Source organism: Fusarium oxysporum, chromosome II (assembly GCF_013085055.1).
Source record: "Fusarium oxysporum Fo47 chromosome II, complete sequence".
NCBI classification, from domain to species: domain Eukaryota; kingdom Fungi; phylum Ascomycota; class Sordariomycetes; order Hypocreales; family Nectriaceae; genus Fusarium; species Fusarium oxysporum.
In genome coordinates this window covers 3,338,515-3,363,754 of record NC_072841.1, presented here as the reverse complement: position 1 = coordinate 3,363,754, position 25,240 = coordinate 3,338,515, and the positions used below count along the sequence as shown (strand labels likewise).

The following is a 25,240-nucleotide window of genomic DNA, read 5'->3' as shown; positions in this document are numbered from 1 at the left end:
GCCTACAAGGCCGCAGGTCGGTTCAGTGGAGAGAGGACGATTGGCAGCTAGGTCCCGGCCGCTGTGGAGTTTGTGCCGCCAATAGGAACAGGCCGCGAATAAGCTGTTGAAACAGAGCGCTTAGAGCCAGTCTTTTATAGTACAGCTTGACAAGGACGAGACAAGCTTGATTGGCTGAGGGTTTTCGGATATTTTCTTCTAAATGTTTTACATGTAATTTACTGGGGTGTTGGGTTGGGCGCCTGTTGATACTCTGGCTTGGCTGGCGGACAGGGCAGGGCAGAGCAGAGCTATTCATGGATGGTTCAAGAGAGAGACTCCATGGGCCACGAAAATATGAGATCCGATACGAGATGAGACTTTTGTGAGGCGATTCATCGTCTTTTGCTGGCGCTAATTGGATATGAGTGACTCTTAGGGGGGAAGCACTGCATATACATTAACAGAGTGTTACCACTACCTGTCCAAACTTTGTATGAATGGTTTCACTCTACTCAGCATACAATACTCACTCACTCACTAGCTCTGACCACTTTCGTCCTTTCCTCTCTTTTTTCCTTTGTCAAGTATTTCCTATCTCTGTTTTGTGTGACTCTCTTTCATACTCAATCTGTTCCTTTCATTCACCGCTTTGTTCTTCTACTGTTCGTCGTCACTCCGTTTGAGCTCCCTTGTCTTCACTGTCTGTGTGCCTCCGCACCAGGAAAGCGAACAAGTGACTCCTTTTTGTTTGGAGACAATTTATATTTACTCTTAATCAGCTTGAAGTTGGGAGGAAGCGATCGACGAACTCGTACATTATTTTTTTTTTTTGTGCAACTATCAATCATTTCAAACGACTTATACAACTTTGACTCACGAACCGACCAACGAATTAAACGACCGAATCTTTTCGATTTCACCAACACGCTCTTTCTTTCAGCAAGTCTATACCACTATCGACATACTCTTCACAATGCGGTGTAATAGATCAAGGCTCGCCGTGGCCTTCTCGCTCCTTTTGACTGCCCAGTCCGCACAGGCTGGTCCTATGTGGACGGGTAGAATGTACGGAGAAACTGATAATACCTCTTCAACTGCTGGATCTAACTCGGATGACAGAGAAAAAAGAAACCCTGGCGCTTTTCTTGACGCTAGGATGGAAAACTCACAAGCTCCCACTGCAGCTCACGACGGATATGGGTATGGATCAGATTCGGAGACAGAACTTGAGGACTCGTATCTAAAAATTCATCACAGTAGTGGCAACGGAGATCAGACTACGCCTCGTCCTGTTTTTGAGACGCTCAACTCGACACCCGAACCGAATCCGTTACTCTCAGAAAACCAAGGTGACGACAAGAAGAAGGGCCCCTACTCTGATCTCCCCGAGCCAATCGAGGTTATCCCCGTTCAGCCAACCAATGATGCCCCTGAGCAGACGAGTGATGCTCAAGAACCAACCCAAGAGCCTGGAGATAAGCCGACTTTCACGCAGAACCCTTCTGCACCGGTTCTCACGACCTCAATCGTGCCTAAGGATCCTACCACCGTGGTTGAGAAGCCAACCTCGGCTGAACAATCAGACTATAGGCCCCCCAAGAACACTGCAGTTGTCTCCGAGACTGCCCCAGTTACCAAAGAGGTCCCCACCTCTGCAAACGAGGCACCAACATCCGACCCTGTTAACGATGCTACGACTGTAGTGCCCGAGGTCCCTACGACCGAAGCAGCTCAGAAGCCAGACAACACAGATACTCAGAGTCTATCCTCTACCCTCGACCTTGGTACACTTCAACCTTCAGATGGGGGAAAGACTAAGCCAAGCGCCGTTGAAGAGACCACGGCCCCTGAAGCGCCCTCTGCTCCCGCCACAACAGCTCCAGGAAACGAGCAACCTACCACCTCTGCTGCTGAAGAAGAGACAACTACCTTTGCGTATCAGCCGACTCCTACTGGTTATCTTACAACCCAGGCGCCTTCTGATACAGCTTTCCCGATCAACCCCAAACACCCTACTCAAGTGTATCCCAAGCCTCCTACCACATCTGAAGGCCCCCTGGAGGAGACTTCCACCCCTGAGACGGAGTCTCCTGCGGGTACAACTCAGATTGTGTCTGTAGTTCAACCTAAGGAACCCCAGTCCCAGACGACATCTGATGCACAAAGCCAGCCTGCTCCAACTTCAGATGCTGCTCAACCTGAGAGCCAGGCCCCAGTCTCCGAACCTGCTCAGCCTAGCAATCCTGCTCCCACCTCTGAAGTTCAACAGTCTTATGTTCCTGTGCAAAACCCTGGTGGTCAACAGCCTGATACTCCAGCTGCGACTACTGCACCAGCTCAGCCTCAGAACCCTATTCCTACTTCACAGCTTGCTCAGCCTCAGCCTGGCAATCCAGCTTCAACTGCTCCCTCCCAGCCTCAGAATCCAGTTCCTACTTCGCAACCAGCTCAATCTCAGCCAGAGAGCCCAGTTACATCCCAGGACCAACAGCCTGAGGCACCCGCAGTCACTTCAGCAGTTCAGCAGCCAGCTCCTGTCCCTTCCAATGGTCAGCCCCAATATCCTGCACCTGACTCCAATACTCAACCTGCAGTTCCCCCTGCACCGCCTACCAGCACCGTCCTTGTATCTGACCCCTCATCCCCTGAGACGACTTCGGCACCCAAGGTAGTCCCCTCAGGAACATCGGCCAACGGTGTTCCAACCATCAACCCTGGTGTTCCCACAGGAACCAGTGCCATCCCTGCTTCTGCGTACGCCAGCAATGTCGTCGATGCTCGCACATATAACGAGGAATTTGCCAAACTCACACCCGAGTCTTCGTGTATGAAGGGCCAGGCTGCTTGCATTAACGGACAAACCGGTGTATGTGATGACACTGGCAAGTTCCAGCTCACACCTTGCAGTACAAAAGGCGAGAAGTGCTTCGCTCTTCCTTTGTACAACTTTGAGGGTGGCATCAAGATTGTCTGCGAAGATCCTGCGACTGCTGCCAAGATTCTTGGTGGAACTTCAAGCAGTGGTGAGGACAACACTGTTCCTGGAAATGGAGGCAAGGAGCAGCCTGCAACTACATCAGCCGCCGAGAAGCCCGCCGTTCCCGTGGTTACTGTTACGACCATAGTTACTGTCGATGACGGCGCAACCCCTGAATCAACTGGAGAGCCTGCTAAAGACCAACCTTCTCAGCCTGCTCAACAGCCACCACAGCCAACTCAACCTGCCAATGGCCAACCTTCACAGCCTGGTTATCAGCAACCTTCGCAGCCACAGCCTGTGTCTGAGCAGCCTACCCAACCCGCCCCTGAACAGACAAGCCAGCCAGCTCCCGAGGAGCCTTCCCAATCTCAACCTTTGCCAGAGAAGTCCACTCAGCCTGCCCCTGAGCAACCTAGTCAACCAGCTCAGACACAGCCAGCCGAGGCACAGCCATCCCAACCATCAGAGGAGAAACCTAGTCAGACAAACCCCGCGGAGCCTTCCAACCCTCAACCAACAAAGGCCTATGAAGATCTCCCTCCGACTTCTGCCCCCGTCGCTGAACAAAGTACCACGTCTGTTACTCTCCCTGGCGCCACAACTTTGACCAAGTCCATCAAGAAGCCCGATGAAGCCAAGCCCACTGGCTCACCAGGCGATGATGATAACAAAGGAAAGGATGGCAGCGACAAGGGCAAAGATGGTCATAATGACGATGACAAGCCCACATCGGTCGTCCTCATCCCCATTCCCGACAAGCCTACGGGTGCCCCATCTCCTGCTGCTACAGAAGCTAAAGCCGACAACGAAGGCAGCAAAGATGACAAGAAGCCCGCTGCTGGAACACGCACTGGTGACGATGCTCACGCTACAACCATTGTCGTCGATGGCACTCCGACTGTATCGGTCTACTTCACAGTGACAGTCACAGAAAAGGACCAGGCTACCGTCACCGTCACCGAAAAGGAGAAGGAGACTGTGACGCTGGTGATTAGCGCATAGATTCTGGTTTTTGCTTTCCTATAAAAATTTCTTATTTGTTTATATCGCGAGCTATTTTTTGGTGACCCGAATGGGGCGTATTGTGGTAATGAAGTTGATTTATACAGTACAACGATGGCACGCGGCCACATCCATTTTCGATTGACAGCAAGATTACAATGATGCTCCCAGTTAAGGATAGATCTAAATCTTGAAAAGAACACTATTATACATAACCCGTTCCTAAAGACTTGGGCCTCGTGGACATTACTTAATTTCTATTGCTATGCGAAATGTCTTGTCGCCTCTTGATTAAACTGATATATGATAAGAGTGCTTGTTGCACCGCCAACCCCTTGTTCGTGCGCTTGGTATCATTTATAAAAAATAAACCTCCCCCAAGTCATATCGTCTTGACTTGATTTGATTATTCCTGTACCGTCGTCATCTCCCCATTATGAGATGCGAGCTCTATGTTTGTTTATCATAAACCCTCAAGTCCCGTTCCTGGCCGTGCTTGATCATACACTTCTGCTAACCATCATACACTTGCACAAAGCAGATTATGCACCCGATTGACTCATGACAGGGTAACACTTAACCATCAGCTTCCTCCCAGAACAAATATTTTGAGAGGTTGCGTGTCATCCCCAAACCATAAAATTAGGTTGCCGCAGTTATCATGCCCCAGCACAACCCAGATGCATTCCCATCCGCAACTCCACCAAATCATTGTAGTTAACGCCAGATAAACAGACTCCATTATCACACCTCAATCCTCGGAACCCCGATGCTAGTGCTTGGCTTGCGTAGAGTCGGATACCGAGTCATCTATGAATGGATCGCCAACTTCCAGCCTCTTAGCTGCAGGCTCATTGCCCTCTTCATCGACTCCATATTTATCTTGCCATAGTTTCCGCATAACTTGGTAAATGAATATGAATTGAGGACGGCCCTGAACCATACCAACACGCTGCTCTCGGAGATGGTCGACCGTCTCGAAAATCAGATCCGGACCCTCCGCTGGATCGTCATACTTCTCAAAGGTGCCCAGTTCTAGCTCGCGCATTAGATGCTCGAGCGTAATGAAAGTGCCGGTTCGACCAACACCAGCACTGCAATGGATGATTCGCGGGTTTTTGGGCGCGCCCAGCTCGCGCGAAAGTCGCATGAGTTCAAAGAAGCCATCGAGATCTTCTAGTTCGGGAACCCCAAAGTCAGGCCATCGTCTATACAGAAGGTGCCACACGATTCGGGGCTCTTCTTCATCCTTCAGGTGCATAAGTAGCTTGCGCTTCTCAATAGCACCGTCAGCGAGTTCCTCGTAAGAATCATACGTGATCTGGGCCTGCCAGTCATCGTTCCACGCATCGTGCTCGTTCAGAGTCCAGGTAGGGTGATCTTGGTTATCGGGAAAGTATTGGTGACATTTGACAACTCCACCCTCTGCCATGGTTGTCAGCTGTACGATAACAGCAGGTGAAGACATTTGCTCCGCAATCATGCGCCAGACATAGTCGATTGATGGCTGCGTTGGCCCTTGCATGGCGATGTATCGCAACGGCTCACGGCTCGGATCGGAAGGTGAGGTAAGAGTGATCTCGGAAGCGTTGACATAGTCAAGCTCATCCTCAGGAACCTGAAGTTTGACTCGGTTGTGATTCCAAGGCTTGATATTGATGTAGCGATCCATCACACCCTTCTCCTGGGCGTCAACCTGCTTGAAAGTCCCCCATTTAAACTCTTCATCCCCCTCATTCCTTGTGCCCTCAAGAACTCGGTCTCGTTCCGCCCACGTCAACTCCTGGAATTTGAAATCAATATCTATAAAATGTCAGCCCTGATTAATGCGCCATGTCTGGGTGTTGTATACCCTGCATCGAAGATTCCAAAAAGGCAGGAATTCGGGGACCTGATCCCTTTGAATTAGCCAGCACATCGCCTTCGGCCGTGACGGGTCGACTCTTGACGCCGTCGTGGCTCACGACGGCCGGTGGAGGACTGGAAGGCAACTCGGCGGGTGGACTGTCGCGCGCTCTCTTTGTAGAGCCGCGCAAACGGAAATGTCGGAATGCGGCCCTCTTTGAGAGCTTGGACTTTTGTGGTAGGACTTGTTGCCCGTCCTGTTGTTGCGACTGCAAAGTTGCAGCCTGTAACTCGGTACTGGCGATACTATCGACAGTATCACTGCTGGAGCGTTCGACGGAGGTCTGGATCGTGGGGTTCTTGGGTTTGCGCCTGAACTTGGGGATCCTGTCCATGGCGTCGGGGTTGGGTAAAGACAGGTGTGAGTACCCCAAGGAGAAGTTGCGCTTGAGGCTGGTGCTCGTCGCGGTTTTCACCAGAGGCTTGAACAACAGCGACAGCCCAAGTATAAGAAGCAAAGGCGACGGAGATTTGGGCGTAAGAAGAGGAATAGCGTCGGGCCCTCTTGGCTGGTGGAGGTCAGGCAGGGGTCGGATCCGCGTGGTCTTTGGAGGGGCGCAGGCGCAGTCGATGGCGGAATCGTTTAATAGTGGCGGGATCGTGAGAAGAGGCGAAGATTACAAGGGTTATTTGTCGAGAAGCGGAAGAAGGAGAAGAATAGAGAAGTTTGAGCTGATGTGAAGAAGAGAGGAGAAGGAGAAGACGTGAGTGGAGTTGAGACCGCAAACGGAAAGATTGGGGTGTAAGAGACAGAGGAAGGAGTACCTTAGTCAAGGGGTAAAATAAAGGTAAAAGGTAAAAGGTTAAAAAAAAAAAAAAAGGAGTGAGCAAGAGGAAAGGAGATTCTTGGTCGACTGTAACGACTGTAAGAGCAGAACAACAGCGTCAAGTCAACCAAATATTCACGAGGACCTCGAAAAATGAGGAACGATGCGACGTGACGTGACCAAGAGACTTGAAACTCAAACTCAGACGTCAGTCAACGTGGGGAAGGGAAGAGTTTGTTCCAAGAATATCTTATCTTACGGCACACGCACTCTGATGTAACTTCTGTATCGGGAGTACTTTGCCTTTGCCTTGTTACGGGTAAAATGCAGGGCACTTTAATGAATGATCTGCAAGTGATGGTCTAGACGTGATAATTGACAGGTTTCATCCATTGTTCGGACACGTGCTCATTGTTTATACCCGATCCCGTGGTTCAGTCGCTGATCATGCACCCGAATCTATTATCGAGACCAATCTAGAGTCAATAGTTTGCAAGGACTTGTACCTGGTCTAGTAAAAACTCTTTTTTTCCTGCGCTGGCAGTGGCTCATCCCTGTATTATTTTAGCTGCGTGGCGGCTGCTCTGTTGGTTGTCGACGGATTTCTATTTTCGTCTTCAGGCCCATCATATTGGTTTAATGACGTGGAGGATGGGCGTATTATCCTGGCGACCAACTCCCTATTAACCACCATCTTTATTCCTCCACGATCTGTGCCTCATTCTGTTCTATTCTCGATTTTAACTTAATTACTCAGCGGCGTTTGCTTGCGTGGCCTCGACTTGATCAACATGGTCAATCCTCGTGTTGCTCCCAAGTTCCCACTAAAATGGTTCATACTGCTTCTCATGAACCCCTGTGTAAGTGGAAGATATCCAAGGATGTTCAGGCGAAAATTGCGAAGAAGTATTGTGAGATACCTAGGGACCTATCAAGCTTAGCCAATCAGCACCTTTCAATCGTAACTGTCATTGCTGGAAAAATGATCAGTTTGGGCATGTTTCTACAATGTCTCAACTTCGTATCATTCACGTGTTTCTATGTTTCATTCCCAAAAGTAGTGTGAGCCATTCATATGACTGCTTCAGACCACTCTTGGATCTTTCAGGTAAGGCATGGATGGGTGATTTCACATTTAAAGGGTCAGCTGAGCTAATCAGTCGATTAATTGGAAGGAACATGCCCAAGTGGAATTTACCATTTAAAGTCATGACTGAAATATCCCATCCCCAAACGCCCAATCATATCCTCGCGGATACAATCCGTCGATTACATATTTCTTATAATACAATGAGGCGAGCCTGTTCTTACAAATTGAGTTGTTTGCCGTGCCACTCGCTTCACACGGCAGAGTAGATGCCAGTCACGTACTTGCCGCACTCAATCTTTTGTTCCAACGAGACCTTTCGGCCCTTTCCACCGTCCAGACGGATTGTCTTGCGAGGAGTCACGGACAGCCGGTGGAAGTCTGGTGAACCCTCCTTACGAGCATCGGCGGCGCTGTCCAGAGCGGCAATGTAAGCTGGAGCGTTCAAGTTGGTTCGTTTTCCGGTGCCAAGCTGATAGTGCTCATTGCCACCCCAGAATACGACGTCTGCTCCCCAGTTGGTCTCGTTCTCGGTCCCTTGACCCGTGACCGAGACTTCGGTGACATTGTCCATGACAGCCGAGCAGTGAGTGGCCCCAACTGACAGAGACTTGAGCTTAATAGGGCTCATCTTGTTGGTTTTCTCGTCAAACTCGAACAGGGACGAAAGACCCTTCACCTTGGTCGGCTTGGGCGAGACGTGTGACCATCGACCAGTGCCCAGTGTCCCGTACACTCCTTGGCCGCAAGCCCACAGATCTGTAGTCACGGGAGGAAGCCTTCTCGCTGGAGCAAGAGTTTTTGTGTTGCCAGGAACTGTCGTGGTTTTCGCATCCACAGTGAAGAAAGTATTGTTCCCACCTGCCGCTATGGATGTTACCGTCGGGACAAGTCCAGTGCCAGCGTAGGACAGGTTGGTAGGAACCATTACCGGGGTGTCGGAAACTGAAAGGCCAAAGTCGGTATCGATTCCAAGCTGGCCGAATGAGTTGTCACCAAATCCAAAAATACGTCCGGTTTTATCAAGAACAGCCGAGTGGTAATCACCAGTTGCAATCTGTGCCACGTCGAATCCCTTTAGAGTTGTAATTTCGTGAGGTTGGTCGTAAGGTCCCTTGGGCCTGTTATGCCAATTCAAACCCGCAATACCCATCTGTCCCTTGGAAGGAAACTCGAGAGCACTAGCAGCAGCGGAGAAGACACGTCCTTTGGAGGTGAGCATGAGACAATGCTCCTGGCCGCTGCTGATGTCCTTCACGGTTTCACCATATGACAGACCAGATGGTGTCAAATTGCGGAAATGTATGTTCTCTCGGGCACCGCCAGATCCCCATATAGACCAGGAGGACTTTTTCTGTTCTTCTTTCAGGCCACCCTCTTGATCATTGCGAGCCGCAGGGATAGAATATACATTGCCGTTGCGCGACAGAGCAATAATTCGATCAAGCGAAACATCGATTTTGGCAAGATCTTTGCCTGTAAGTGTAGGCACGGGTGAAGGGTCTCGCTGGTTGTAGCCCAAGCCCCATTGAACCAGATCACCCTTCTCAGTGACTGCTGCACCAAAGACGGATGTCAACTTGAGGTCCCTGAGAACCTTGTCATCAAAGAAAGAAATCCTCCGAGGTACTTTGACATATTTTTCACTGGAGTTTGGATCGATGACCTTTCCAACATTAGAGCCCCAGGCATAAACTCCAGGATGCTCCCAACTATTCTTAACTTGGAGATGTTGGGAGCTGATAAGATCTCGGTTCTCTTCTTTGGACTTGACTTTCTTGCGAGGCTTCTCAAACTCGAGTTCAGCCTTAGTGGGAACTTCCTTCTTCTCGACTTCAGCGGGTGATGAAGACTTTCCAGTCAACATGGGATAAAAGTAGGCTCCAGCAGCAGCAAGACCGAAGACGGCTGCAAAACTAATGATTTTACCACCGCGGTTGGGAGGAGGCTGAGAATACTCGCTGCCATAATCATGGGCGTAGCGAACCCATTGGCGCCGAGATATAGTGAGAGGCTGACGAACTTGGGAGCGAACAACAGCTCGCCCAAGAGTCGCTCGAGAAACGTTCATTTTGAAAACTTGCTAGCAAGGGGTCCAAGTCAATGTAATTGGTAATATCTTCTCTGAGAGAATACAAAATTCATCAAAAGTTGAACCCAATGTCGCCTCCCGATGAAGGAGAAAATGTTGTGAGGTCATAGAGCTGAAGCTCCCGCAGTAGCTAACTTATTTAATGGTCAGCAAAATTCTTTGGACTGTGGCAGGTCTACTAAAGACGATGAACTGTGCCACAGGCAGATCTAGGCACGCGCCACATGCTGCAGGGTCTTGTCGTCCATTAGTGCATGGGTATTGCTCCACATTTTACCGCCATCGGCGGTTCGGCTGTGTTAGCTCCGACTTTAACATTCAACGCCTGTTGCGTGGCTTCAAAGTTACAGGAGCTCCCGTGAACCCTTGAGCTCTGTCAACACCATGTACGAGGACTCTTGGTATACGCTGATGCCCGACTTGGGCACCAGCAAGAAGAGTCACTCTAGTAGCCATAGTCAAAGTCATGGTCACCGTCGCAAGGAGTCTCTGCTCCAACAACCCAATGTATGCTCCGCGAATTGGCACCCCACCAATAATTGTTGAAGCTCATAAGATGGGTTTAGGAAACAGGCCAAACACACGAAGCTGCGACGCCAATGCAAAATGTTTACGAAGAAATTGAGGATACCGACACTCCGCCAGAACCGACGGTCCTTCGCCGAGCCAGTTCCTACTCCGACTTCTATCGAGTGGTCAAGGAACAGCTGTCTAAAGGCACACGACCACGGCCTAAGAAGACCGACAAGCACAGCAGAGCATGGGAAGCTCTGACGCTTCCAGACTCTAGTCAAGAACTTGAAAAACACGACGCCATTAGCCTTGAATCGTACGATGAGCAATTGCTGGATGCCAGTCAGCAGGAATACTTGTATGCATACTACGTTATGCGAAGATGGCATTTCTATGAAGACAGCGCTGACTGATACTAGACTATATCGCGACCAACTTACTGTCACGGAGCGTCACTTAGATGGGCTTATCGAAGATGCAAACGCGACGCTAAAACTTCTTACCTCCCTATCGAACTCTTTCGGCTCCGTCGAGGCGCAAACGTCAACTTTCCAATCGCAATGCGAAGAACTTTTGCAGGAACAAAGAAGGCTGGAAGTCTTGGCCGACGAAGTCGGAACCGATCTTCATTACTATGCGTACCTCGACAATGCAACAAGACGTCTCAATGCGCCAGGCGCCAGCCGACTGGTCGATGATGCCTCTTTTGGAGAGATGGTCGAGAATATTGACGCCTGCATCGTCTTTATGGAGAATCATGTAAGAGTTCGTTCCATTTGCTCTCAAGAGCAGATGCTAATTCAATTAGCCGACATACCGCGACCGCGATACCTATCTTGCACGATACACTGCGCTCCTCACAAAAGCCCTTCATCTTCTTGAGCATGGCTATAAGACCTCACTGGAAAAGGTATCACCTGAAATCGGCCGTCAGATTATAGCTACAAAATCCGAGTCGGCTCGCCATGCGCTTGCGTATGGTCGTTTCCAAGAGATGATGCTGGACTCGTATGGCTTGATACCCAATGTTCACCGAATTATACGCCGCGCATATGATTCTTACGGCCAGCGAAACGAGTCCTGCACTCACTTTGAGACCTACGCAAATACAGCTAATAGCCTCATTCATACCCATCTCACGACACGAGATCGCGATTTGAAAGTTTTGACGCAATCTGATATTGCAGAGTTCAATAAAGAAGTCAAGAGCCTCTCGGCTGAGACAGCATCGCGAAATTTTATTAAGCAATGCTTCGAACGCATGTACAACGAGGAGAATCTGTTCGTGAAACTCTTTGATGTGGAACCCATATGGACACAGGCAGCAGACTCAGTGTTTCAGGCGATCAAACCCATCAACACCACCATTGCTCATCCTGGCAACTTGACGCCATTGGTGACTAACCTCCAAACTGTCCTACAGACTGCACCATTGGAGACGACGTGCAACGTGGTGGGCTTGTTAGCCAACGAATATTTTGGTGCCGATTTAGATGATATGGAGTCGCCATATTTCATCAAATGCAAGCAATACACCTCACAACTCCTTGCCCATCATCTGTGGCCCTTGACAGATACAGTTTTTGAGGCGGAAGTCACAAAAACGATCACAAAGGCGCCTGTTCAAGACGCTTCTCTGAAGATCGGACCTGTTGTCGGTGGCGTAGCGTCATCAAACGCCCATCCCTTAGTCAAACAAGCCATTAAACTTCTGAGCATGTATGAGAATTGCATGCCTAAAGAAAGATCTGTAAGTGAATTATCCTCTAGCACTGAATTTGGCTAACGGCTTCGTAGTCAAAAAATAGTTCAGTCGTGTTCAATATTGTTCGAGAAACCATTCAGGTGCTCCAACGCGCAGAAGCAAGGATACAGTCATTAAAGACTGGCACAGATCCTGATCTGTTTATGGTGAAAAACTTACTCATCATTAAGAATGAGCTGGTTTCGTTGGAGATCGGTGACATTCGAAACCATGGTGCTTCTATGCAGCACTTTGTTCACATCTGGGATACCCTGAGCCCCCAGAATTGGGTCGGTTTCTTTTCCAACATCATCGGCGGCGGTCTATGGTCTAGAGGCACACCCTCCGTGACAGCTAAAACCTTGACTGTTGAGGATATGAACGAGCAGCTTGATGAGTTACTGCGACAGTCTATCTACAACTTCACGCATCGCTGGGGTACTCTGATGAACGACTCGCAGAATAGAAAGCCTGGAGTGAAGCCAATCGCGAAGGTGGAAGCTGAACTAGAAAGCTTACTCATGACTGCGTTCAGCAACCAGCCTGAAGTGGTTGGAAAACTGAAGGAGGCTATTGAGCAGCATGCGCAGGCACAGAATGATGCGAAAGATGAGAAGCAAGGAGTAAGACGATACTGAAGAGAAGGAAATTGGGTGTGACAATAGAAGCGAGTATTGCCTGATATAAAGATCCAGACTGACGATCTTGGAATAATGACCAAATTCATATGCACATACAATCGTACATACCTAGGTACCTAAATATGTCGGTTTCTCGCGGTTCTAGAGCGTAGATCCCGAGTTCCGGATTTCATTAGCCCGAAGTCGGTGCCACCTTTTCAATGGGCATTTTCATTATGAAATTGTTAGAAAGGTACATCTTAGGAACGGCCCCCGGAGAAGATGCCGATAAGAGTGTCGGGAAATTACAGTACAGAGACGGTATAATTCCCCACGATTTCCATCAGTATCTGACGGGCTCTTCTCCGAACTTTACTTGTACTGTGGTATCTCAACACCGACAGTCCGGGCTCCGTTACCGGCTTTGTAATGCTAGCACGTCATTTGCCGAACGCCCTCCGCGATAAATCAACCCCGGATTGCGATATCGATTCGCGCGCCCTAAGTCTTGCTTTCTTATCTTTTTCTCCCCCTTTGTTGTCTTATCTCTGGCGAGCTTCACCTACTTTTTTCCTTGCCTTTTTGCTGTTGAAAGGTTCACTGCTACCCGAAGAGAAAGGAAGGACAGAGGTGTTTGTGATCACCCCGCCAAATTGAAGAGATGGACGCTCTTGAGCTGGAGACGGCCAAGCAGAGCCCTACCATTGAGACGGCCAAGGATCTTTTCTCTGGTGCTGTTGGAGGAATTGCGCAGGTCTTGATTGGTATGTCTCGATATTTCTTTCGTTCAGCTCTTGGGGAGTCAGGCAGCGCAAAGGGAAAAGAAGATTTCTCTGAGCCGGGGAATAAAGATGAGGGACCTGGCTCAAGATAAACTTACCCTCCACCATGAAGTCGTCACCAGCATATTTGTGCAACAGTACGAATTCAACCCAATTGCTAACACTCTAATCTCAGGTCAACCCTTTGACATTGTCAAGGTCCGACTGCAAACTACAACGCAATACTCGTCTGCCATCAACGCCGCCACCACAATCTACAAGAACGAGGGTGCCCTCGCCTTTTACAAGGGAACGCTTACACCACTCATCGGTATCGGAGCCTGTGTTTCCGTTCAATTCGGTGCCTTCAACGCCGCGAAGCGCTGGTTCCAAACTCGCAACAACGGAGCCGAACTGTCTTATCCTCAATACGGTGCCGCGGGTGCGTTTGCTGGTGTCTCCAACTCGGTCCTCTCAGGTCCCATCGAGCATATCCGTATCCGCCTTCAGAGCCAGCCTCATGGCGCCGGTCGTCTATACGATGGTCCTGGTGACTGTATTCGTAAACTTGGAGCTCACAATGGTGTTCTGAGTGGCATCTACCGCGGTCAGGCTGTCACCATCTGGCGAGAGGCTTTCGCCTACGGTTCCTGGTTCACTGCCTTTGAGTATATGATGAACTCGGACGCTGCTCGCAATAAGATCGACCGCAAGGATATCCCTGCTTACAAGATTGCTCTTTACGGTGGTCTTGCTGGTGAAGTTCTCTGGCTTTCCAGCTATCCCTTCGATGTCATCAAGAGCAAGATGCAGACCGACGGCTTCGGTGCCAACCAAAAATACGCCACTATGCGAGATTGCTTCGCAAAGACTTGGCGAGCTGAGGGGGCGGCTGGCTTCTGGAAGGGTATCGGACCTACCCTGGCGCGAGCTATGCCTGTCAGCGCGGGAACTTTCATTGTTGTCGAGATGACCATGCGAGCTCTTAACAGCTAAACAAAAGCGAACAGTGCGGAAAACAGAATCTGGTTGATCTTTTGATGCAATAAAACGTATTGGGGGGTTCAATGGTTAGAACAAAAAGGGAAATGATATTTTTAGAAGGTCACGGAGAGATTCAACACGTGAGGCACGAGCGATAGACCTTGGAGAAAGGCATCGAATGCGTGATAATATACCCAATCTTAATCTATTTCGTTTTACCACCCTACGTTCTCGTTGTTCTCTACACGACGCTGCAGAATGTTTCTTGCGACTTGCGGTGATAACCCTTCAAGATGGAGTTCCTCGAGTACCTTGCGTGCCTCTTCGTTGTCCGTGAAGACTCGATCGCTGGCTTCCTTGAGTGTCAAGCCACTCGCCTCACCCGCTTCAACCGGAAGACTCAGGAGCTGCATACCCTCAGTCAAGTTATCAAGGACAGATGAACCATTAGGGATGTAGCGTTCGATAGTAGAAACCAAGGCAGCGCCATCGCGACGGAACTGGGTGGCACCATAAGTGGTGAACGACTGACGCATAAGGACACTTTGCCATAGATAATCTTGAAGCTTGACAAGGGCTTCACGGCAGACGCGGCGGAACACTGCAGTTGAAAGAGCTTTGATGAGAAAGTCAAAGTTGCGTTGGAGGATGCGAAGTGGCTCATCAAGTTCTGGCGTAATAGCAAGCTCATCTGCTACCGTGTTAGCTAATATGTTGGGAACAGTACGGCATGCGAACTTACCAAGGATAGCAGTTTCACCAACAGTTGTCCATTGAACACGGGTGGTGTATGCTCGGAAAGCTTTATTGTGCGACTCGACCAAAGCGCCAACAAGAAGTTCTTGAGCAGCCTTGCGTCGCATGTTATAGGCACTCGCTGTCTCATCAAAGAGAGCCCCATCTTCATGTTTCTCTCCCACTGCTGTAGACGTGCGATCCTTCACATCATCGTAGCTCATGGTACTGGTAATGTTGTTGCCCTGGCTAGATCTATGCAAAGCTCGAGTCTGAAGTTCATCCCACAAAGAGACAAAGAACTAGGATGTTAGCTTGATAAGATGACTTTCAGGCGGTTTGCATACCTCCTCATTGCTCCAGTCTTTCAGAGTATTGACAATGTGATCAGCACTACCAATTACTTTGCAGAGCACCTCGAAACCACCTGTACCCTCAAGAACAGCAAGATCCTCCTTATTCGCGGCCAAAGTGCGACCAAAGGTCGTAGACATGCTCTGATAAGCCTGCAGTGAGTCTCGAAGGCGATTGTGATAAGCATCCAAGATTTCAAGTTGAATGCCAATCAAGAAGCGAATTTTGTGCTTGAAGGTACGCACCCTCTCGTACTGGCTTGTCACAGATCGCAGAAGATCAGTGACGCGCACAGCAGCATATGTTGGCTTCATCTTGCCCTGGAGCGCATAATCGTAATCGATATTGCGGGCATCTTGTGACTCCATGATAGTATTATATCTTTCAAGAGCAAAATCCTTCTCGGCCTTGAACCACGTATCAAAGTGGTCATCCAGTATATGTGCGGTTAAGCCAGACCATCCGTTTTCAACATCGCCGCCGTCATAGTTGAACTTGTAGCGAACATTCTCGTCAAATGCCATCAGTTGTGACATAAAACTACTCAGGAATGAGGGGCTCTTAATAGCTTCGAGTGCGACTAATGAGGTTTTCTCCTTCAGCACTGGTAGTAGTGAGGTAATAAAGGCAGAAACAGGGTCGATATAAGCCAGGTTGGTCGCTACAGCAGTGTCCTGGAACTTGTCTGCTAGCAAATAGCCCAGATTATCCCGGAAGAAATCTTCCCATTTCTCAACCAGTGCGATAAACCACGGGAGACAATGGGTTCCAAATGCCTGAGCACCGCTTGTTGGCTTGTCGCTGAGAAAATGGAAACGAAACTCGGAGACAAAGATGGAGGCCATGATTTCGAATGGAAGCAACGTAACAAGCTTGTCAGTGTGTGCTATTTCCGGCTTTTGAAGATCGATGAGCTTTTCGATGCAATTGATCCATTCCTCATCCATCTGCAAATGGGTGTCAATCTTGGGCCACTTCCTCTGCTTCAGGACTGCCTCAAGTTCCCCAGACATAGTAGATTTGATCTCATCCCAAAGTGAAGCGGTCACACCTTCGGCATATGCGACGAGGTGAAGGCCCTCTTGGCCAGGTAGGCCTTGTAACTTTTGAACATGCTGTTTCAACTTGATGTAAGGCTCCAATGAAGCTTTGGGGTTCTGAGGCAGGAATGATCTCGCTTCTACTCGAAATTTTTCAGCGTCTTGCAAGAGAAAAAGGTAGCTCTGGGCACGCTCAACGGCCTTGATCTTGTTCATAGGTGACTTGAGGCGTTCGATGGCCTGATCTGGGGCATCCGAGGCAGCGTAGATCTGGGCACGAAGATCAATACTCTCTTGAAGCTTTTGAAACTCTTCTATGCGAGCAGCAAGTGACCCTTGGCGATCATCGGCAGTGCGCCGGGTCTCTTCGAGCTCTCTCACAGCTGTATCTAGCTGTGATTGCAGCTGGTTTCTTTGAAGCTCAACATTTGCGATAAGCGTGTCGAGATCTTCGAGGTCGGAAGTAGACTGAAGCTTATCGTCCAGGAAGTCCTCAACTCGAATATCGAGTGATGTTCCTTGGTTGTTGGCGGCTACGGCTGCCATGTTGTATATAGTGGTTATACGTTGGTGTTCGTGAATCTCATAGCGCAACGTAGCTACTCTACATGACGTGGGGAGCATGCCCCACTAAATCCGATAGCTACATACTTCTTCTAGATACAAGTGTTTCTGGAAGCTCAGATGAACTCATGATAAGCACGGAGTGCAAAGAAAATTCCGAGCGGAGAAAGAAGAGTTTGAAACGTCCGACACCGATTTCAGTCAAAGAGAGTCATAATTGAAGTCAATTACGGTAAGTGAAAGAATCTGAAATTCGCGGGTGGCTGAACGCCAAGCCTGGAGAGTTAGTCGGGTGGCTGGGTTCTCATGAGGGTTGTCATGATGGATTTCACGGCTCTCTCGGGAGAATAAGCTCACGGTTACGACGGAAAGAGTTCACATATCATGTTGATCTTGTGCTACTAAGAGAGGAGTCGTCGTCAGACACTGAAGTAAACAGTTTGCAGTTCATGTGAATTCCGATTGAACCGTGCAGTCTAAGTAAATATTGGATAACTGCGAAGAGAATAGCAGAATGTGTTATAATGGAAGAAAACAGAACTTCAATTCTATATAATGAAAACATATATTACCTCAAGGTGGTGCTGTCTTGATACAGACCGAACTCTGATAACTTGCGTAGTAGTTTTCGCCGTCATTCAGTGATCCTGAGTTTCTGACCACACCGAGCACGGTTTGGCCGCGGGATAGCGTCGTTAGCTCCGACAGAGTGGATAATAATACGACTTCTTAGGTCGAGTTGGGGAGAAAAGGCTCCATGACCAAAAGTCGGGGAGTTTCAAGCCAGTTCTCGCTTACTCGGGGTAAATGGGGCAAATTAATTGAGACCAGGTTACGAATAGGATAACCGAGGAGATGGATCTCAGGTACAGAATATGCCCGAGCACGATAGATCAAGGCGCGCCAAATGAGCACGAATATTCGCGTAGTGTATATAGTCCAATAAGTCGTCAATTAAGGCCGTCAACATACGTCAGCATAGCCAGTCCAGGCGGAGGAACAAATAAAAAAAAACCTATAATACAATTGGTATAATATGAATAGGTCGATAGCTCGACAAAGTACGGATGAGTCCAGTCGATTACCCATATCCCATTCGAAACGGCGCCAAATCGTCATGACAACTGCATTAAGCTGAGAGAGGTCCCGCTATAGCTTCTATCCTTGGCACCCTTGGCAAATCTGGGCGCTGACGAGCTGCCGGGGTCGAGCCCAAATCAAGGTCGCAGCTGGTCGTATAGAAACACGTCGACTTTGCGGCGAAGCGCTACGTAAGATCGTAGATCCTAGGGTTCAGGGATCAAGCCCAGGAAGTTGCTCATCTGCACTGCTGCAGGTCCAATAACACCTTGCCGCTTAAAGTTTAGCGCCCGATCGCGTCTAGGCTTCTCCTTCCCTTTGCGGCGCCGGTTAGCGGGTTGCCCGGTGCTGAAAGGAGCCCCTGGCCTGTCCAGAGCTCGCCCAGCTGGCAACTGTGGCTCCACATGTAAAACGTCACCGTCGCCAGGCCAACGCCAGTAAATAGGTGGCTGGGCACTACACCTCTGCATCACCCACCGAAAAGTCCAGAGGTTGGTAGTTATCCCAAGTCTTTCCCAGCCATCGAATATCCGCCCAATTGTCTGGTATTGGTATACGAAACTGCTCCGACTAATTGACTGACTGACCGCTTCTCTCCTTTCCTTCTTCTCTCCTTTTCTGAGGAGATTCTCTAACAAAACCAATAAGTCTTCACCCTCGTTAGCAGAACGTGTGAACTGATCTTCAAGGCTCTTGATTTATTGTGGCCAACTCTCAACTTGACTTAACTTAACCTCCTTTAACAAGATTTCGCTATTACAGGGCCCGGCTTTCGCTCGTTGTCACCAACCGTCGTCTTTAGCCCACATACATTCCAGTGTCGATTGTCTACCGAGACATCGATTTCTCCCGTCCGCATTCCACCGCTCCTTCACCTCGACAAGAACCAGTTGTTCCCGAGACAGATTGACTGATCCAGTGGAGGAAGTTCGGGGTCGATCAAAGGATCGCTTCCAGAGTGTTACGCGACCAAGCGGTAACAGAAAGAGCAAGGAAACCAAGTGATAGTAGTCTTGAGAAACTCGTGTTCGTCGCTCCCTAACTGGGGGACGAGCGCAGACAACTCAGTTGTTTCCCGCCACTACTTCAACCGACAACACCTTGAAGGAGTGCAGGATCAACATCATTCACGATGGGTTCCGGGACGAGCAGCAGCAGCAGCTCGTCCTCTAGAAGGCAAAAAGTCCAGGTCGGCTGGTATCGTAAGTGATTGTCTAGTCTCGGGACGTCGATGAAATGTCTCAGCTGATATCGTCCGCATCGCTAACATCTAATTTCACTAGGCTTCGTTCCATTCCTCGGTTATCACCATGTATTGATGATCCTTATCGCCATCGCCATTATTCTATTATGTGAGCTATTTTACCCCTAAATGAGATACTTTTCTAACCAAAACAAGCACTGCTTCTCGCTGGCTGTTCATCGTCCTCGCCACTTATCCCTGATATCTTCCTACTATCTATCTACTACAAGAGCTACACAGCAGTGCCCGATACAGCCCAGGTCGACTACAACCTCCATTCAGCTATCGAGAACATCGCAGGTGACGCTTCATTGCAAGCTCGCGTTGGTTATTTCGGTATCTGTATCAACCCCGACGGTGGTTCCTGGCTGTGCAGCAACAATGCAACTGCACTGGCTAAGGAGGTTGATGTGGACCAAGATCCTCTCAACCTCATCTGGCTGGCTGCTCAGTTCAAAGATATGATTGTATTCCCATATCTCATGTGAGTTCTCACTCCGCGTGCACCGAAATCGAAGCACACTAACCTGATTCTCAGTATCATCGCCATCATCTTTGCTTTCGTCTGCCTTCTCCTTCTCGCGACCTTCCCTGGATGGCACGAGGAGACCGATTCAGAAGGCTCTGACCGCGAAGTCAAGCCTTTCCCGTCTCGTCCCGTCTCCCAAATTGCCCTTGCCCTGATCTTCATCTCAGCTATCTTCGTCCTCGTATCTGTGCTATGGCAACATACAGCGTCCGTAGCCGCCTCGGTTATAGCCCAGGATTTCGGAAACGGAGCTGTCAAGAGTGGTGTGGGTACCAGCGCCATGGTATTGGGTTGGTTCTCATTCGCCCTACTGATAGTCGTCACTATCGGTCTACTCATTATGATCCTCAGTATAAGCGTTCTCAGTTCGATGGTATAGAATACCTCGAATTCACCTGAGTCATCGCGGACTATTGCGGACTAAGTTGTCGAATAAATGTACATATGTCGACTATAATCTTCGACACGAGGATGGTAAGATCAAAGATGGTAAAGGGCATCAGCATCGGAGTTACGGAAATGATTTTGTTTATTTAAAAACGTTGAGCGATCGGTTATAATTTCGGTCTTTCAGCCTTGACATGGGACGGCACAGTGACACCGTACCGCAACGCTTTATTCTATTCACGACATAGCCTGACTCATGTCATGATGAGATATCGGATAATCGATACGATGGCCACTGAAAACAGAGGCTCCTCGGCCGAAACTCGGCATGACCATGAGCTGGAACGATGAAGCGAAACGAGGAACGCACATCTTTTTTGCATATAGACTGAGGGACCACACAGAAAACCGATCTCTCAAGATGAGGGACCGCGTGGAATGGATGCGCTACAAGATACGATTTTTGAGACCACGAATGGGATGTGGTACGGGAATATGGGATATATGTCTTGACGTGTGAGGAGGAATGGGAATTGTTTATCGACATGTATTATCAAGGCAATTTATTGTCACGCGTTTGCGAAATTAAGGATTTGGGTCTGAATTTGATCTTTGTTTGCATTGCTGATCACTTTCTATGCTTCTTATTTATAGATTGAACCTGCGAGTGTGTGTGTGTGTGCGTGTGTGCGTGAGAGAATGTTGAGGGTTGCGACACCTTGAACGGGCAGGATTTGATGGGTGAAAATAAGGGGAAATAGCTGTGCTTCTAATAGGTAGTGATGAGCTCCTTCTTTACCAAAGATCATCGAAACAATAAATCAAGTTGCGAATATCTTGCTTGTTATCGAACACTCCCGTGAGCCAGGGTGACATTTTGCATGTAATCTCATTTAGCTACCTAAACTCACAGCCTCTCTAAATCACTTATAAACTCAGGTATAGCACTTAGCAATCGGTCTGTATCTCGGCGTTCACACATCTCTGGGGCGAAATGCTTCGAATTTTGCTAATACTTGAACAGTTATTTCCTTAGTTGTTTCAAAATCACTTATCATGGTAGCTTATCTGTTGAAACCTCCTGTCAATAACCCTTGGTCGTCTATCCTTGATATCGTTGCACGCTTATACCCAGAAACTCGACTACCATGTTGCATAGTCTTTCGTCACATCATCATGATCCTTCGCCACTTCCTTTCCCTGGTTAAGAGTTGGTTTCCGCGTTATTTGCTGATATGATGTTGATGTTGGTTGACTGATGGCTCGCCCCCTTCTGTTAGACCCCGGACGGAAAGTTGACAGTATGGGTTTATGTTCGTGGGTAGCCTATCCTCTGCTGGAAGCTCGACAGGTGTTGTGTTGATTTGGATAGCGAGTTTCTGGTCCACTGACAACTCGCTGTTTCGATTTAGATGGTTCAATGCACCAACAATTGGAACCACATGGTGTGGAGAACTATCAAGCTCAGCAATTGGCGGTATCCAGCTGTATTCATGTCTTGTTAAACCGGACGAGATGGAAGATATTGTTGTAGAAGACGAATTTGACCCCGTGAGCTGCCCCGGATAGTGACCGGACGACATATGGTGGAGCTGAGATGCTGATCGTGTAGCTGCTGGGGGTATTGGAAGTGAATGTTGCTGATGATAAGGGCTTGAGATGTTTGATGATAGACGTGAAGGAGTGCAGTTGAAGCTTGCTCGCTGACTAGTTTGGCTCAGATCAGAGACACTATCATAAGGGCTATGAAGTGGAAGATGTTGATCAGAACCATTATGAGTGGACTGTGCAGGCAGTCCTTGAGATGGAGCCGTCACTGGTCGATTCAATGGACCATTGTTAGATAGCGCCAGAGGCGGTGAGTGTTTCCAGTCTAAGGGGTCTCCTAGAAGTAGACTCAATCCTGCGAGGGACTCACTATCGTAAGTGGCACTTGAAGTGAAAGATTTAGGTAGAGCTGTGCTGTTCATGTTGACTGGAACAAGTTCTGGTAGTGGTTCAGGCGCATGTTCTATATGCATCGTCTGCGAACTCGTTGATCTATGAAGAGGCTGAGGTACTTGGAGCGAGGATGGAGTCGTTGGTGTTGCCGATTCTGCGTTTGTGTTGAAAACTATGGTTGGAGTTGGAGGATCAATAGATTGAGCAATTGGTGGTTTCCTGGCTGGAGCTAGAGTGACACATACTATTAGATCATTGTGTCGATGAATATATATGATAGGACTCTTCAACTTGCCCGTTACATCACCAAGAAGATCCCCTAGCAGCGCGACATTATCAAACACTGCGGCTTCATCTCTTACACCACACTTCTCCTTAACTTTCACGGGTTCAGGAACAGGAGCCAAAAGAGCTATCTGTCTCAAAAAGTTCAACTCAGCAAGCACAGCGGCATGATGTCGACTAACAATAGGCTCCTGGCTCTTGAACTCACTCGCATCTACAAGCACCCACGCCATGCGTTTTGAAAATGTGGTCTTTCCACCTCTGTCGGCCTCCGGGCGACACCTCTCGACAATCTCGCAGACTTCTTGAAGTCCTCTTTGAGCTGATTCGATAATGTTGTGTACGCGGGCAAGAACCTTTGGGCGGCGCTGAAGAAGATGGAGGCATTCGTGACGTAGTTCTATGAGATGTTGAAGATCTGAGTCGCATGTTCGAACGAGCTCGAGACTGCGACGGATATCATTTGGGACTTGGTCGTGGTCCAGCGCCCAGGTCAGGAGGTTGAAACTTGCATGTATTGCCTTGAGGGGGTTAGGCATGATGAATTAGGACAAAATACTGCGTTCTTCGAAGCGAACAGTCTCATACAATGGAGTATTCTGATGCTTTTAGTGAGAAGAACAATATGTGAGTGATCTTCGAGGTATTGATTAATCCTTGTTAAGCTGCAGGTGACGATGCTAGACGACAATCCTCGCATTAGTCTTCCCCGGTTAGACAAGGGAAGAGAGAACAAAATCAGGCTGTGATGCAAGTCTGTTTCTGATTTGCACAATATCCATCCACTATCATATTGCTAAGACCCATGTTCAGAGCTGAAGCCAAAGGTGATATTGAGGCATGTGGCTTGCATATCCAGAAGCAGGCCCTGAGACAAGACTCAGCTCTCAGCCACTCAAGCCCAAGCAAGCAAGACAGGTCAATAGTGGGATTCAATCCTCCAGCTGAACAGTTAATTGGATATGTATTGGGTGGGCGTATATCACATGAATCGCAATGTTGTGGTGTTTGTTCCGAATTTGGTTCAAGCGCATGCAGACAGCCACCGACAGGTTTAGGGAAGAGGACAGTGCACATTCACGTAATAACCAAGTGAGTTTGATCACTTGGGTCGTGGCATATATTGTTAGTTCATGGACGGGAACTGTAAGTCTATTGTAAGTACACTCCATCATAAACACACTCAATACTGGACGTGGCTATAATAAGTCTTGCAACAAAGGACTATATATCGAGCTTTTTGCAGCTCATCAAGTCCAATCCTCCAATCAATGGAATCCCATGGCCAGAAGGTTGCAGTGAAGGTGCTTCCTCTCCCTCACGAACTCAGAGTCTCTGGTGCCACCACCTCCTTGGGCGATCTATACCTCGTTCCGTCATTATGGCTGAGCCTCTCCAAGCCAGGACACACCACGATCCTACGGCTTTTTGTAATGGATGTACTGTTGCTAAAAACAAACCCCCAGTCACTCGGTTGCGATAGAACGACATAGCCCAGTTTGGTACACTCAAGAATGACAGCCTGCAGATGATTCATCTGATCCTGTTGGCTAGCAGGGTCTTGTGTAACAAACACCTCCAAGAACTGGTTAAACTCGTTCGCAAGAGATAGAGCCATAGGGGAAGCTTCTGTCACTGACACCGGGAGTGGTGTTCTCTCCTCCGGGTTAGGATGGAGAAGCAGAGCAGAGAGAGCGCGCCACCTTGAACGTGCCAAGGTAATTGCTAAAAGTTTAATTAGCTATTTCTCTAATCATGCTCTGAGGTAATGTGGGAGCGTCTTACCAGGATTGTTTGCATTTTCAGCTGAGCGACTTCTTTGCGCCATTGTTGCTACCGCTAGTGGAAGCATAGACAAGCTGCTGCCGGAACTGAAATCGAGGCTCCGAAAGATGACATGCGAGAGGACATGACGAAGTCCAATTTGAGAGGTCTTGGGGCTGAGGCAAATGGCAGCAACTGTGTCTGCCTGTAGTCCTGACGCTTCTGATGAGTAGCCAATATTGGTAAGGCTCTGAGCCACCTCAGCGGCGTCGGCCTGGACTTGGGGTCTACGGTAATAGTTCTCGACATGCTGGTAAATGAGTTCGGAGAGTGAGCGTAACTCTGCTTGGAGGTCCTTGTCCGGGGTTGCCTCGAGAAGAAATTGACTGAGTTCAGCATCGTGTCTCGACGATGAAACTATGACCTGTGTCCCATCCTTTGGTTCCGTGTATTTTTGGTCTGCTAAAACGAATCCTTCGTTTGCTGGTTTGACTCTCCGCCGTCTCCGGAGAAGTAAAAAAGCTGCTATAGATCCCAGAGCAAGACCAGCAATGAGGCAGCCAATGGCAACTCCAGCAACGGGACCGCCTTTGAGTCCATCTGGCGATCTTTCCGATGACTCGCTGGATGAGGTTTCTTCTTGGCTTGCTAGGGTTGCCTCCGTGGAAGCCATCGTCGCAGGTCAGAGATAAAAAAGTCTTGAAGGGCAAGAAATTCAGGAGACGGGGCGATCTTTGCGGAAGGTTTTTGGGGAGATAACAAGAGAAAGAATGAGGATACCAAAGACTCAAAGGCTTCCAGGGCAGGCGTTGCTTTTGACCACCAACAAAGCCTCAGTATTCCAGCCCTACTGCCGTTTGATCGCCACCACCAAGTTGCTC

General features: G+C 48.8%; 7 protein-coding genes across 7 annotated transcripts; 3 read left to right on the top strand and 4 right to left on the bottom strand.

Annotated features, from left to right (window-relative positions):
* Window positions 1–4,736: 4,736 nt before the first annotated feature.
* Window positions 4,737–6,204, bottom strand: FOBCDRAFT_197148 (tyrosine protein phosphatase PTP1; the record flags this gene model as incomplete). The annotated part of the gene is made up of 2 exons (XM_031173949.2): window positions 4,737–5,767; window positions 5,817–6,204. The coding sequence occupies 2 exons, from the start codon at window positions 6,202–6,204 to the stop codon at window positions 4,737–4,739; spliced, it is 1,419 nt and encodes a 472-aa protein (XP_031050734.2).
* Window positions 6,205–7,645: 1,441 nt separating this feature from the next.
* FOBCDRAFT_215358 (regulator of chromosome condensation 1/beta-lactamase-inhibitor protein II) lies at window positions 7,646–9,980 on the bottom strand. Its single transcript, XM_031173948.3, has one exon. The coding sequence runs from the start codon at window positions 9,792–9,794 to the stop codon at window positions 7,977–7,979; it is 1,818 nt and encodes a 605-aa protein (XP_031050733.2). The 5' UTR covers window positions 9,795–9,980; the 3' UTR covers window positions 7,646–7,976.
* Window positions 9,981–10,158: 178 nt separating this feature from the next.
* Window positions 10,159–12,816, top strand: FOBCDRAFT_315830 (Sec34-like family-domain-containing protein). The gene is made up of 5 exons (XM_031173947.3): window positions 10,159–10,322; window positions 10,382–10,686; window positions 10,748–11,087; window positions 11,137–12,078; window positions 12,126–12,816. Exons 1-5 carry the CDS (start codon window positions 10,200–10,202, stop codon window positions 12,708–12,710), a joined length of 2,295 nt encoding a protein of 764 aa, XP_031050732.2. The 5' UTR covers window positions 10,159–10,199; the 3' UTR covers window positions 12,711–12,816.
* Window positions 12,817–13,173: 357 nt separating this feature from the next.
* Window positions 13,174–14,551, top strand: FOBCDRAFT_16477 (mitochondrial carrier domain-containing protein). The gene is made up of 2 exons (XM_031173946.3): window positions 13,174–13,456; window positions 13,650–14,551. Exons 1-2 carry the CDS (start codon window positions 13,354–13,356, stop codon window positions 14,447–14,449), a joined length of 903 nt encoding a protein of 300 aa, XP_031050731.2. The 5' UTR covers window positions 13,174–13,353; the 3' UTR covers window positions 14,450–14,551.
* Window positions 14,552–14,652: 101 nt separating this feature from the next.
* Window positions 14,653–17,145, bottom strand: FOBCDRAFT_177027 (TIP-1 family-domain-containing protein; the record flags this gene model as incomplete). Its single annotated transcript, XM_059608527.1, has 3 exons — window positions 15,520–17,145; window positions 15,180–15,474; window positions 14,653–15,143 (listed from the first exon to the last, which is right to left on the bottom strand). Exons 1-3 carry the CDS (start codon window positions 17,110–17,112, stop codon window positions 14,653–14,655), a joined length of 2,379 nt encoding a protein of 792 aa, XP_059464183.1. The 5' UTR covers window positions 17,113–17,145.
* Window positions 17,146–19,067: 1,922 nt separating this feature from the next.
* FOBCDRAFT_16454 (Ca2+ regulator and membrane fusion protein Fig1-domain-containing protein) lies at window positions 19,068–20,495 on the top strand. Its single transcript, XM_031173944.3, has 4 exons — window positions 19,068–19,412; window positions 19,494–19,562; window positions 19,610–19,937; window positions 19,992–20,495. Exons 1-4 carry the CDS (start codon window positions 19,343–19,345, stop codon window positions 20,359–20,361), a joined length of 837 nt encoding a protein of 278 aa, XP_031050729.1. The 5' UTR covers window positions 19,068–19,342; the 3' UTR covers window positions 20,362–20,495.
* A 1,097-nt stretch (window positions 20,496–21,592) lies between these two features.
* FOBCDRAFT_288578 (uncharacterized protein) lies at window positions 21,593–25,032 on the bottom strand (the record flags this gene model as incomplete). Its single annotated transcript, XM_054703393.2, has 5 exons — window positions 21,593–23,013; window positions 23,791–23,794; window positions 23,918–23,956; window positions 24,007–24,320; window positions 24,381–25,032. The coding sequence occupies 5 exons, from the start codon at window positions 25,030–25,032 to the stop codon at window positions 21,593–21,595; spliced, it is 2,430 nt and encodes an 809-aa protein (XP_054559368.2).
* Window positions 25,033–25,240: the final 208 nt, after the last annotated feature.